Source organism: Pollicipes pollicipes, unplaced genomic scaffold, assembly GCF_011947565.3.
Source record: "Pollicipes pollicipes isolate AB1234 unplaced genomic scaffold, Ppol_2.1 Scaffold_4740;HRSCAF=5597_pilon_pilon_pilon, whole genome shotgun sequence".
Lineage (NCBI taxonomy): Eukaryota > Metazoa > Arthropoda > Thecostraca > Pollicipedomorpha > Pollicipedidae > Pollicipes > Pollicipes pollicipes.
This window is the reverse complement of record NW_023596545.1, coordinates 37162545-37176519: the sequence shown is the minus strand read 5'-3', so window position 1 is coordinate 37176519 and position 13975 is coordinate 37162545. Positions and strand designations below refer to the sequence as shown.

General features: G+C 51.9%; 1 protein-coding gene across 1 annotated transcript; it reads left to right on the top strand.

Annotated features, from left to right (window-relative positions):
• Window positions 1–10592: 10592 nt before the first annotated feature.
• On the top strand, window positions 10593–12541 carry LOC119098311 (uncharacterized). The gene is made up of 3 exons (XM_037221233.1): window positions 10593–11406; window positions 11813–11905; window positions 12522–12541. The coding sequence occupies exons 1-3, from the start codon at window positions 10593–10595 to the stop codon at window positions 12539–12541; spliced, it is 927 nt and encodes a 308-aa protein (XP_037077128.1).
• Window positions 12542–13975: the final 1434 nt, after the last annotated feature.

Below are 13975 nucleotides of genomic sequence, written 5' to 3'. Positions count from 1 at the left end.
CAAATTTTCTAACGCTTTTGTGGCCTTCGCCTTAGCTGGCTATCACGTGACGTTTTCTATGAAGATAGAAATGGGGTGTTATGAATGTTCTGCCAAAATCTACATCAGTATTCTCATACTCAACCACACAGCGACCCAGCTAATCAGGGTGCTACTTCATGACAACATTCGTTCCATCTTGAGGAAGGCTAGGTGTATTTACCCAATATCAAAGACTTTGCCAATGTGGGCAGCTGTCCTCGAGCAAGACCCCGAGTTTATGCCTGGCGATGGACCTGGTGTTGTCATAATTTGTTCCGTAATCCACGCAGGGGTGGCAGATTCGGCCCAAGGGGAAGACAGTAGTGAAATGCTTTTTCCCAACTTCAGCTTCAACTTCATCAGCCCATTCAACTCAACTTCATTAGCCCATGTTCAGGCCTGATTGAAAAATATGAGTTCAAAGCCAATGGGGTTAATGGGGTAATGTAACGCCGAGCCGTTAAAGTGTCTTCATCTTCCACGCGGAAACCCGAGCAGATGTGTGCGAAAAATTCACCCACTCCCTGAGAACAACGTTGGCTGCATGCCTGATGGAGCCAAATGCCCCTTTGCCAAATGCATTTAACCGAAGGTAGTACGCTAATGCTTTTTTTTGCCGCCGTGTCAACCAGTCGAAATGCTCAATGTCGAAGAACAATTTACCCTCAAGCCTTTTACTGACGCATCAAACTGAAAACAGCTATTAATTCTATATGCATGTTAATCGAGTGCCTATTTGCCGAAGCGCTCCTACGGCGAGTTTTACTTGCCGAAGTGTTGTTGAGCCGAATGCCAATTAGTCAAAATGTCTGGCCAAATGATAGGTACCGGAATGTGTTTTGGTTGAATGCCGTTTTTCGAACAGCTCTATGGTCGAATGCTGATTAGCCAAATATTCTTCAGTCAACTGTTCGTGTGTTGAAATGCTGTTAATGGCTCATAGGCAAAGGCCCCTTGACCCTCTCCCTCTCGGCGACGTTGTTAACCCTTACTTCAGAGCATTCTTTTCCTAGTCTGTAACAAAAATTTTGCACATCTTCGCGAGCGTTTAGATCAGAAACTAGAGGTTGTTAGATCTGAAGAGGGATAGGGCTGTGAACCGCACTGAATGATCTTCAGAGTGGCTGTTTCAGTTCAAACCCTATACAAACGTGGAACACTCCCCTTCAATTAGGTCTATCCTCCTTTCACAGCAAGGATCACGCAAACTATGATAAAACGGAACACGTCATTGAATAGCTCGTAAAATCCTCTTCCGGATAAGATTTAGCGAGCATCGACAGATGTGACCCGTAATGTGTCGTGTCAGATCAAGGGCGTGAAGGTTATTGCTTGACTGGGTCATTCAGCTTCATCAAGAAACAAACCGAATTATTCCACGTCCCTAACAACATTGTTTACGGCCCACCAACAATGTTATCAATGTGTCAAGTAATTCATGGACCACCTCTTACGGTCTGCGAGCGCTATCACTTCAGATAATTATCAACGTCCAACAAGATTCTAAAACTCAACGGCGTGAATTCGGCCCATAGACCATTCGACCAATTTGCGTCCGTCTGCTTGCAGGTCGCCAAATTCACATTTCGAGCACAAAAATCGGGGATAATCATTCGGTGATCTGTCATTTGTCAAACTACCGTTCGTCCCATTTACGTTTCGGCAAAAATGTATTTGGATCACTGAGCATTCAGCAAATTTCAATCCGCCTATTTTTCGTTTGGGTTATTGACATTCGGCTATTTAACATTTCAGGCAATTAATTTTTGGCTAATTCGCATTATTTTCAATGCTATTCTAACTCACTCACATTTCAACATTTTTTAACGATCAGGTCGTCAATATGACTTTTCAGTTCTTTGCCTTTTAACATGGCAGTGAAAGATATGACATCAAAAGCATTCTAGTTTTCACATTCCGCGAAATAGCATTCTGTTAAACGCACTCTGCAATTTGTCCTGGAACCCTCACGTGGGCGGCTTGACTTTACAGTACCTTGTTCCACAATATATATATATATATATATATATATATATATATATATATATATATATATATATATATCCCAATACCTTGTTATTAGGTTGCGCCTTAAATTGGACGATAATAACGGCCACAGCGGTCGCCGGCGCTTTTTAGAAAGGCTTCTGACATGCGGTGCGTTCGCTTAAAAACACACAGCAAAGCAACTTTACGAATAAATGGAACAAGATTCTGCTGTAACTGTACGCTTGACTCAATTAATGACCGATACAACAGCTTACCTGTCCTCTCTTACCATTTCCTATGTCATAATGGCTAGATCTAGGCATAAGATATATGTATAGAAAGAGAGAGAGCGAGAGAGAGAGAGAGAGAGAGAGAGAGAGAGAGAGAGAGAGAGATACATAATATATATATATATATATATATATATATATATATGTATATATATATATGTATATATATACACATATATATATATATATATATATATATATATATATATATATATATATAGCAGAGATCTATAGCGTAGATATAGCAGATCATGCAGAGAAATGCGCGTCGTTTGAAGCTCGGAGCAATCCGTAATCTAACAGTGGCATTTTCTCCAATGCCATACCGTGGGGCGCGGCCAGCGAGGCGGTGGCTTCTCCTGGGCTTTGATTTTTTCACCATAAGTGGCTCCCGACAGAAATTCACAAATCAACGTGCTGCGAAATCACCAATCTCCACCCTTAAGAAAATTCTGACCGCGCTCCCCGCCAATCAGATTTTTATGCAATGCTGACTGATACTTGTGCAAAAAAGTAGTCGCTCTTTACCAAATACTTTTTCTCATATGGTAAGCATAGGGCCAAACGGAGCGGTAAACTGTGACTACTCCTCTTTGTTTAAGTCGCTTCAGATAGTACCCAGTTATGGATACGTAGACGCATACGCTCGCTGCACCATGTGCGACCCTGCATGCAAAATGCCAAAGGATGCCAGCATGTTCAAATGCCAAAGTTTGCCTTTAAGCGCCTTGAATGCTCTCCAGAGCATAGAAAACTAGCTCCGCCTCCAGACTGCCCGCATAATCCGTGGCTCAATGTGGCTCAACAAGCCAGGAAAAGTCCTATCCGGTCATGACATGTTTTGTCGAAAGAAGATGCTAACTGCATGCCGCTGGAAAGGCCTAGATAGCCCAAGTCAAGCTGTCAAACTTTCCTGGTTGGCTGTCATTGCTTTTTGCTACATGACTGGCATGCATTAAATCACGTTTTCACCCAATGTTTTATCTTCCATAGAGAATGACACTGCGAAGCGGAAAGCCGAAACCACTCCCATGTTCTTTACAGTCACCATGTCACTCAGGTACAGATACATGGACTTCTGCATTCACTGGCCATGTATTGAAAAATACGACCCCACGATACTTAACTCGGATGTTCTACATTAGCACACATGACCGGTGATCCCGGACAAATTGTATCTTCTAAAGCCTCGAAGCGGATGGCAGAATAGATCACATCAATTCCGCATTATGATTGTTGCATAATTCCGCAGCTCAGGTATTGGTCCAACGACTCCAGAGAAAATGGCAAATCAGGTCAGGTATTTTTTGCCGAAGATAGAAAAAACTGCACGCCGGGGAAAATTCCCAATTTTTCTCTTAGAGTCTCCCATAGGGATTGACATAATACCGTACGGCGCGGGAAATCTCGATCTCTTGAAAACTTCTATTTTATCTTTCAGCTACAGATACGTAGACCACTACACTACTTTGATTAGCTTATGCATGTAAGACGCGGCGCGTGGCGCATCGGTCCGCCGCGAGTCACCTGTTTTCATTATTTCTTTTCAATGCGAGAGTGCGTTCTGCTTGTTGCCATGCTTTGCCCTGGCCGCTCGCTCTGAGCAGGCGCGCCAGAATAACGAACAACGGGCGGCCCTTTAAAGACATCGACCCCGTCGGATGGAGGAAGTCATCCACGGACATTCATTCATTCGATTCTGGTCTGGCAGGCTTCGATGGCGGGGTGCTCGGCGCCTGCGCCTCTGCAGCGTGTCAGCCCGGAGGAGGGATCGCCAACCATTCGACGATTCACTGAGATCGCAAGCTTTTTTCTATTTGTTTAGCCTTGCATTGCACGCTTTGAAATTTAGAGCAAAGAACGTTCCGCTGGTTTTTAAACGCACGACGCGTACGACACGCACGCGCACATGATTTTCGATCCGTTATATATTGTGAGTTCCTCATGAGTTCCTACAACTCCTGGCGGATAGCGACAGAGGAAGATCTATGCGGTATGGGGAATGGTTCCTTGCGGGCAGCGATGGAGGAAGTCCGTCGTGGCACGTAGGCGGTTGTCATGGCCGTGGGTTGAAAGGTCTCGCCTCCTACAAAAGTTAGGGAGCTGGCTATTGGTCGATCTCTCTGCGATTCACAGAAGGGGTGGAACGCCTTTTACACATCGCTGGCTGATAGTGATAGAAGCAGTAGCGCGTATAAGGGTACCGTTGGTGGATTCGCGACTCACAGAACGTGAGGCCCGCTTCTCAACTGCCTTCCCATGATATGCGGCCTGCAGCTGCCCAGCTGCCTTTGCAGAAGGTGGAGGTCGAGACATTGTTGGACTGTCTTTGACAGCAGTGCTACATTCCACGAAGTATGCGCAATTTGCGTTGATTTATTCTTCCTTCGCTGGGTTATCTTGCGGTCATAGAAGGGCGTTCGCCATAATGGTCATGAGTAACTGATCCTTGACATTCAAGCGCCTCGAGAAAATAATGTTCGCACATTCCGATGGGTAATTCTGGGGGATACTCGTTTTAAGGGGAGTATCCCTTTTGGGGCATACTTCAAAAAAATATGTCCTCGTGAAACCTCAGGACCAGTTACGTCTAATGAAAGCACTGGGTAGTGTCACTGCGGTACTGTTAAGCCATAAAAAGGATATCAATTTTAATTGTTTTGTAGTACAGATTTCGCTGTCAACGATTTGCAACACCACTACGCTTCTTCCCTGCAGTTGCATCGAGTCGTCATGACAACCATTGTGGCACCTCTACTGGTGCGAATAAAAGAGCGTTTGTGTAAACGTTTTAAAAACGTTTATCTTGAACAGGCTCTTGCCGCCCGCTGGGCGGCAAGAGCCTGTTACCGATAAGCGCATTGGTTGAAGTTTGAGCCAGTCGTCACTACGGGGTATCACCCACGATGGAGTCAAATGAGATTTCTCCCGCGGGGTCAGGTACTTCAGGTCGAAGTTCCGAGCTATGCAGAAGGATATTGGTGAAGCTTGTATTCTTAGTGAAATCGTAGGCGTCTGATATAACAATAAGTGAAAACACAAAAAGGTGTCATGTTTCCTTTAAGCCGACGAATTTTCCGGCAAGCCGACGAGGCACTCGTTCATAGTTCAGCAATGGTTGAGAATGGAGGCCGCGCTTAGACCAGGCGATTGTCATATACTGGAGACAAATTACGAGGTTTTCATGGCACATGGCTGTAATGTCCAGCCCGTAACTAATGGGGTCCGATCGTTGCACACAGCTTCAGACTGTGTGTAGTGACTACGCTTCAGGCCTCCTTCATATATGACTGAGGTACAAGCACGCATGAGACGATGCGAATGTGTGAATGTTTGTTGCGAAATCCCAGACAGGTGCGTTTGCTGCCCAACATGTCATGACGAAAGCATCCTTTTCGTAAAACCTGGTATATCGTCGGTCAGCCAATGCTTTCTCCGCTATTTGGAGTATTTACCAACTGGTCCGTTTACGGCAGGGAATAGCCTGAATAACAATTATCTGCGAATCGATACAATGGGCAAAGGGGCCGACGGACACCAATAGCTGTGACATATATAATTACTCCGAACAAGGAAGATTACTGTTGATGGATGTATAATTTCCCAATGGCGTTTTTTTTACAAGACTGGTAATTGCTGCGTACAATAAACGTCTTCAGAACAAAAGGAAGGCAGAGAAGCCAGATGCCATCAACAATGGCAGGCGCAAGGTGTGAGCACACAACTTCAAAAACCATGCTGGACATTGGTCTAAATTATGAGGTCAATCACGGCGCCTTTTGCTTTAATGCCAGTTGGATTTTGGGGATCTCGTGATCGCCGTTCGCGTCGGCGAGAAATCGGCTGGATGTTCATGATTTAATTGCGGTGATATGAGGAGCCTTTGCTCCTACTTATGCACGACAAGGGCAACAAAAGGGCACGTAACATGAGAAAATTACAAGAAACATAGAAGTGGCCAGTATGGGTGATGCCACCAAAAACCAAAGGAGCAAGCCGTACAAATGAAGAAACTCCGCTTGATAAAAACAGTGATATCGATATTTAACATTGGCCTGCACTGAGAGTGATGTTATATAAAAACTCAAGATCACAGGATGACAGGACTAGCCGCGGATCAGGATTAGCGGAATAAGCGACAAGTGTGTTCAGCGTGACTTGATACTAACTGCTTCAAACACCAAATCGATTTTCGCAGCGCCGATTTTACCATATCAGTTATGTTAGCGAAGTGTACTGACATGTTAAACCACTTTTAACTAATCCTTAACTAATCCGCACATCAGTTCCATCAGAGTTTTAAGATCCAAGAAGTTAGGTAACCGATCCAGAAATGAGGTCAAGTTAGGTAACTTAATGTAGCGCTTCGTTTAATGACCCTGCCCGAGCCCGTAAAAGTGACACATTTCTAGACATCCTACGAATGGTGAGCCAAATGGTGTCGCAGGCTTCAAGGAATGAAGCCAAACAAGCTATTTTCCCCATAAATAAGGAGATGACCTGATGGTTGACATGAAGCCACCAGTGGATGATCCGATGCATTATATCCTGTTGACCTCGACACGAAACCAGGCGACCTGGGCAATCCTGACCTCTTTGGGTTTTGTTTAAGTCGCTCAAAGTGCAGAACATACCAAATCACGTCTATAGACGTAGGATTATCGTGAGGCACTGATAGCTCTGACCTCTGGAGGTCGCCCGGCGCCGACAGCTCTGACCTCTGATGGTCATCCGGCACCGACAGCTCTGACCTCTGGTGGTCACCCGGCATCGTAGCTCTGACCTCTGGGGGTCACCCGACACCGATAACCCTCACCTGTGGGGACCGCCCGGCACCGACAGCTCTGATCTATGGTGGTCGCCGAACACCGAACGATATGCGACACTGTCAGACAATGTCCGGTCACCAACAATAAGGGACATCAGATGGCATCTAGATATGTTTTAGTTGATTCCGTGTCTCATGACTCACTCATTCCGTGATTCATGAAAGTACGACCCTCTTCACTTAATCTACATGATAAACGAAAAGTTTCCCAATGCCGAGAAGCGGCTTAACACTGGCCGAACGGGCTCAGATCTCACTGACCGGTGACCCAAGAATCTTCCGTCACCTGTTCGTTGATGGAGGAGAGAACGGGCGACTGTGTTCACAACAGAGTCGGGTCCGTGCGTTTTCGGGGGCGTTTTCAAGGATTATGCTAAATCTCGGCAGCCCAAGCAGGTAAGTGGTCGCGTCACGCACCACCCATCTATGGATGAGATCTTGACTAACTTTGAGCTTCCCAAGACACGGCAGTTTTACAGAAGACGTGAATAGTTTATGTTGCTGGTAAACGACGGAGGTTTTGAAAAGGGTTATTGTTTTAGCTAGATATTGTTCCAAAAATGATTTTTTTTGCAGATATGTAGTGTGTAGGGTTTAATGTATTAGTTTAGGCCGCAGTGCGCTGAATTTCAGGCCGGTTGCGAAAAATGTGATATTGACGGCTCGTCGGTTTATTCGTACCGGTTCACACGTGGGTCGGACATTGCCTAGGTCACATAATAATTGGTAAAATGTACGCTCACCTACGTCTTACTGCTCGTTCTATGTTTCCATCAGCTCTGGTTACCAAGATCTGACATAACCCTTATCCCTTTCCCCGAAAACAGGTGGATCCATGGCTTGAGCATGGTTCAGTGGGCACACATCGCACCACATAAATCTACTCCAATTGTCCATTTTCTCTTCCGTCAGAATCAAATCCATGTTGAGGATCATTTGGTGCAGTGCAAAGACCTGCCTCCCCTTTTTACACCTAAACCCGTCTAGTTTCGAAGCTACGAGCCCACGAACGTGTGGAGACTTCCGGGGAAAGCATGTACAAGGTCACCTTGATATTAATGACGCTACAAAAACGTCCTTAAAATCCTACCGCTTCATAAACCATGCAGCGACGAAGACCAAGAAAAGTGTAATGATCGAGCCGTTCATATCTGGTGCTCGTGAGCACGATTTCCAGATATAACAGCCGTCCGTATCGATGAGCATGTTTACTCAACAGGGAAACTGCGTTGCTTGGATTAGTCTTTTTAATTTAAAAGCATACCAATAGCTATGAGTGAGCTTGTTTCATCGTATCCAGTGCTCTGATCCAATATCTTTAAATGCGAAACATTCCCTTTAATCAGACGCGGACGTGAAGTACCCACGATCTGTTGCATACCCGCAGATATACGTCGCCTGTTCATGCAGGTTGCATTTAGGTTCCCCGCGAATACCACACTTTTGAAGGAGACAAGATTTAAGAAGTTGCGCGATATGTGATGAAGAATTTCATGGCGCTGTGACCAGAGGCCGCGAAGATATAAACCCGTCAAAAGCGTGACTGACCGGGCCGCGCCGAGGCGGGTGCGGCCGATGGAGTGCTGACATTCTCGCATAGTTGACAATAAGATTCGCTCGGTCCGCTGTCTCGCTCGGAACAGCCTCCCATCGTGTTAAGCAGACGTGGTCTTCCCTATGGGGTAGACCGGATCTGCTTGTTTCGTGTCATCGTATAGATATAAATATGTGGGCGTGACAGGGACTGTGTGCTGAAAGCTTTTAGGAAGTAGAGGCTTAGGAAAAGTAAAGTAATAAATGAAATAATAATATAATAATGTATACATACATACATAATATAAATAATAAAGTAATAAATGAAAGGAATAGTGGCTGTGTGATGATAACCGGTGGCTGCGCGATGAGGACCGGTGGCTGCGCGATGAGGACCGGTGGCTGCGCGTGAGGACCGGCAGCTGTCATGGACGTGTAGACGGGATAGCGTCTGAGTGGTGGACATCGCCCAAGTCGTCTGAGTTGGACGGTGGTCGCGTGACATGCTTATTGCGATAAGGCTCCATCACTCTGCATGGTGCGAGTCACAACCCAGGTTTTGTGTACCTGAGTGCATGCACTTTCCAAGACATTTTGGCTAGACATTCTCGCTCTGCGAAGACTCTTCATTGACTGATGGATTGTTAACCTGAAGTTTAACTCCGTGGAACACAACAGTTCAGCCAGCTTCTTTTACTTGTGCCTCTTTAATTCTTTCCAAGGATGTGTTCCGCACCAGTGTGGTGCGGAACACATCCTTAAAAAAGATACAAAAGTCGACTTGGAGTCTTCAAGGGGTTTGAATAATGCACTGTGGCCATCAGGTGCGGCATTGTTGAAGCTCTCTGTTTTCCCGGCACCATGTTTTCGTGAGCGAGCGTGTACGCTCGTACTCGTTTCCTGAGTGAGCATGCCCCGTGGCCTATACGCGTGCACCCCCTTTACGAGGCGGCTGAAATAGAGCGATGGTTGGCTGTGAAGCCCAGCTCGCTGACCAGACTGGTTTATATCGGACTATGAGGCGTCTCCAGCCCATACCGCCAGGCGTCGACGGGCTGCGAGACATGACCACTCCTTCAACGCCGCACCTCATCTGCCCACGTCTGGAGAAAGGCGTGATGGGGTGTCGTCTTCGCCTGCGATCCGCGGTTAGGCCGGGTGGTCAGGCCACCTCGGATTAATGCCGGGTCAGGGTCGAGTCACGTCAGGACGGAGTCAGCAGGGAAATGTGACGTCGCACTGCCACGGCACGGGCGGAGAGAATGGGCATTGTGGCCACAAGAACCCACGCATCCGGCGCTGGTGCGGTGAATGCCGTGCCAACCAACGTATTCCCAGTGAGCCTGTGCCATTCTCGGCGCAAAGCCAAACACCGAACGCCGCCGCCCTCTGCCAGTCGGTCAACACTAAACATTCTGATGCGGCTGTCTGGCGACACACCGGCGACGTGACGGCGAGCCTGTGCCGATCGGTCACCCTGGCCCGCTCGTTTCTCCCACGGGGCAGATGTTATCCGAGACGTCCACGACTCCCCATCCTCGAGATCTGTTGCGGACCAGCCCGGCTCCAGCGTACAGCTGTCCTGCGCATTCTTCGCGACGCCAGCAGAAACACACTGTCAGCGGGGCGGTGATTCGCCTGACTCTGTCTGCCGTCACTTGATTGGCTGACGTGACGGCAGGCGGGCTTGGCCGGGCGCTGGCGCGCATGCGCTGGATATCCGCGCGTCGGGCGGGCGCGCCTGGCGCAGTGGTGAGTTGCGGTCCGAGAGGGGTCCTGTTGCGGACGCCGCGCGCAAGTGCGCCATTCAGTGGGCTGTCCGTTAGAGCGCGACGCGAGGTGGCAGTGAGACACCCCTCGGGCGGGGTGCAGCACCAGCGGCGACCCGACCCCGGCGACCGGGCGTGGCCGCCGCTCAACCGCCGACGATGATGGCACAGCAGCGGCGCCGGGCCTCGCCGGAGGAGGCGACGCCCATCTGCCGGTGCCGCGTGCTGTACCTGGGCTCGGCCGGGCCGCACGCCTCCAAGGACGGCCTCCAGGGCATCCAGGGTCCCCTCGGTCAGCTGTATCCCAGCGAGGGCTTGGCCGGCGCCAAGGGCATCGACTCATGGCTCAGCGTCTGGAGCAACGGCCTCCTGCTGGAGAATGTTGACGAGCAGCAGAAGAAGGTGACCCGATTCTTCCCGATCGAAGCACTGCACTACTGCGCGGCGGTGCGGCACGTTCTGGTGCCGGCCGGCGGCGGACAGCGGCAGCGCGTGGCTCGGTTCCTGCCGCTGGATGCGCCGTTCGCACGCAGCCCCAACATCGCGCATCCGCCCCTCTTCGCTGCCATCCTCCGCCGCACCACCGGCCTCAAGGTGCTCGAGTGCCACGTGTTCATGTGCCGCCGCGAGGCGCCGGCCAACGCGCTGGTGCGCTGCTGCTTCCACGTGTACGCGGACGCAGTGCAGGTGCGCCAGCTGGACGGAGGACTGTATGGCGCCATTTACGGACCGACGCCGACCGACGGCCCGGCGCCGCAGCGCGAGTGGTCCGAGGAGGAGGCGCGTCTCGACCTGGAGGAGCGCGCCGACGACGCGACCGACGAGCGGCCCGACTCGCACCAGGCGCTTGTCATCGACGTCGGCGACGGCGGCGGCATGCCCAACGGTCTGCCCAACGGCCTGCCCAACCACAAGGTGTGGAGCGGCGAGAGGCCGGAGCCAGCCGCCGAGCCCGACTCGCCGGGCTCGCTGTACGGCACGGCGCGCTCACGGTCGTCGCGGCCGCGACAGCGCGTGATGCCGGCCGCGCCGCCCCCGCCGGCTGAGCCGGAGCGCCGGCGCCGGCGGCGCGACGCCGAGGGGCACGAGTCGGGCCGCAGCGCCAGCCTGTCAGGCAGCCCGAGCGGTGCGTGGCGCGAGCGTGCCCTGCTCGCTGACTGGCCAGCCGGTGAGGTGACGGCGTCGCGCACGACCAGCCGAGCCGAGGGCCGCGCCAGCCGCTCGCCGGCCGGCCGCGCGCCGCCCGGCCGCCGGCCGCGCCAGCTGGCGCAGCCGCTGCCGCCCGCCGCCGCTGCAGCGGCTGCCGCTGCCGCCGCTGCCGCCCGGCTACGGGCCCGGATCAATGAGCCTGCCGCGCGTGAGCCGCGCGGGGCTGCGGCCAGGCGACGAGCGCGCCTTCAGCCCGCCTTACGCGGGCTACGCCGAGCCGCCGGTGCCGTCGGTGCCGCAGTACGCCACGCTGGACCGACACCGCGGCGCGCGGCGCTCGCCTCGCTCCGGCGAGCCCAGCCCGCCGGACGCCGGCCCGCACGGACGCCGGCGCCACCTCAACGAGCGCGCGTTCGGCTTCTCCATCCAGCAGGAGCAGCGCTCGCGCTCGCACGGCTCGCTGCTGACGCCCGAGGGCAGCGACAGCCGGCCGGGCTCGCGGGAGGCGGCGCGCAAAAGCCGAGAGGTCGAGCAGCTCATGTCTGACCTGGAGCTGGGGCGCGGAGAGGCCGGGCGGCGCGGCCCCCGCATGCAGCACGCCTCGCTGAGGCGGTCGTGAGCGCGAGGGACCGGGACAAGGGTGTGTGGAGTGGTTCGCGCAGTTTGGGAGGACCGAGAGCTCTCAGCCTGAGGCTGGAACCTTGCAAACGCCAAGGCGTCGGCAGCTGATCGCTCGTCGCCTTGCACGTGTCTGTGCTGACGCATCGAAGTCGGAGACGTGCGTGTGTTATCTCGCCAGTGAATCTTGACGCCCCCGCCCGGCCCGGCGCTGGGCGGAGGCGCCCGGCGACCGCCAGGCGCGGCTTTGTCGTCGGGCAGCGGGGCAGTGACTCAGCCTGACAGACGGGCCGTGCGCGACTGACCAGCTCTGTGAGCCCGCAGTCCCGATGGGAGGACGATAGTGGAGTCGTCTGACCCCTCCGCGGCTCGTGTTCGTGTCGTGCCACTGCTGCAGTCTCCCTCGGCGGTGCTATGCGTCTTGCTGCCGTTGCAGTCCCCGCGGAGAAGTATGTCGTGTGCTTCAGGACAGCGCTGTTGAATGGCGTGTGTTTGAGGTATGGGGAAAGCTCGACCTTGATATCAGAATATACTGCAAAATGAAGCGCTGTCAATGTTCTAACTCGATGACCTTAACAGGAGGCATTCCTATGCTATCCTTTTTCAACTGAATGAAAACACTGACGCAATTTCTCTTCCTCGGTAGGCTTACAAAAGCTAACCAGCATTGAGTTTTTCACCTTTTGCGTCGCATGGGCTTCGTCTGCTAGGATCATGCTGCATTACAACTTCTATTCATAAGTTGCGAGGACGGCTTGGAACAGTTCTGGTCCAGCCGCGCGTCGGGACGTGCTGTAATCACAGCTCTGACACCGGTCCTGGCCCTACCCGATTTCCAGAGCCGGTCACTTATTCACGACGTTCGCCATCTCCCGGCCGTTTGCGCTGGCAGGAATGTGTGTGTAATGTATTCCGTTCGCGCGGAGGCGTGGGCCACGGCCGCACAAAAACCGGTCCGCGCGGGCGCTCGCTCCAGGGACGGCGGACCCCGGGGTGCAGAGGCGGCGGATCAAGGAGCGCGAGGGCGGCGGCTCGTCCCTTCCCTTCCCGTCTCCCAGCCCCGTCTTCCGCAGCTTTTGCAGGTTTTTCGTGTGCCACGGGGCGTTTCTTGAAAAGAGGTGATGTGCTTCATCGTCTGCCGTTTTTGTGCCTGCCGCCGCCCTTGTTGGTTTTTCCTGACGACGGGCGATAGGGGCTCACAGGGGGTCGCCGGGCACCCGGGATTCCAGCCGCTTCGTGTTGCCTCTATTGTATTTTCAGTAACGGCTACCTTTCGTGTTTACCGGCTGCAGACGAAAGTGAAAGGCCAGTGAGGTCAAGTGGACTGAGGCTTGGGAATGAATACGTAAGATGGTTTGGTCCCTTTAAGCAACGCTGCTTGCGTAATAGCGCTAGACTGGACTCACCTGCCACTCCATTGCTAAGATGCTTGGTGTGGGTTTAAAGGTACGATGCGGCATTTCGCTGACTTTCCCTCTTGTAGGGAGAATGCATCATCCTGTAGCGACACTGGAAATATTCTATGTACAGTTTGCATGCGGACGTTGTGCTAAGCAGGCGGGCACTCAGACGTCCGAGGCATTTATTCATAAAGTTATTCCAAATGGTTTGCGTGGGTGTCTTTATGTTCAGAGTATCTGCTAAGAATAACTTGTTGCGCACACCCTGAACACACCACCCAGGTTGTGCTATTCAGTTCAAAGGATAATTTTGCCTCTGCCCTTTCGCCAGAGAGGACTGCAGAAGCGTTACGTGCCGCGCGATACTGTGGTACGACC

Excerpts from the sequence above, each read along its gene's own strand:
- LOC119098311 (XM_037221233.1), top strand. The coding sequence starts at position 10,593 with ATGGCACAGCAGCGGCGCCGGGCCTCGCCGGAGGAGGCGACGCCCATC. Across the intron at positions 11,407-11,812 it reads CTCGCCGGGCTCGCTGTACG|GCGACGAGCGCGCCTTCAGC; the intron begins GCACGGCGCGCT and ends GGCTGCGGCCAG. Across the intron at positions 11,906-12,521 it reads CACGCTGGACCGACACCGCG|TCCCGATGGGAGGACGATAG; the intron begins GCGCGCGGCGCT and ends GTGAGCCCGCAG.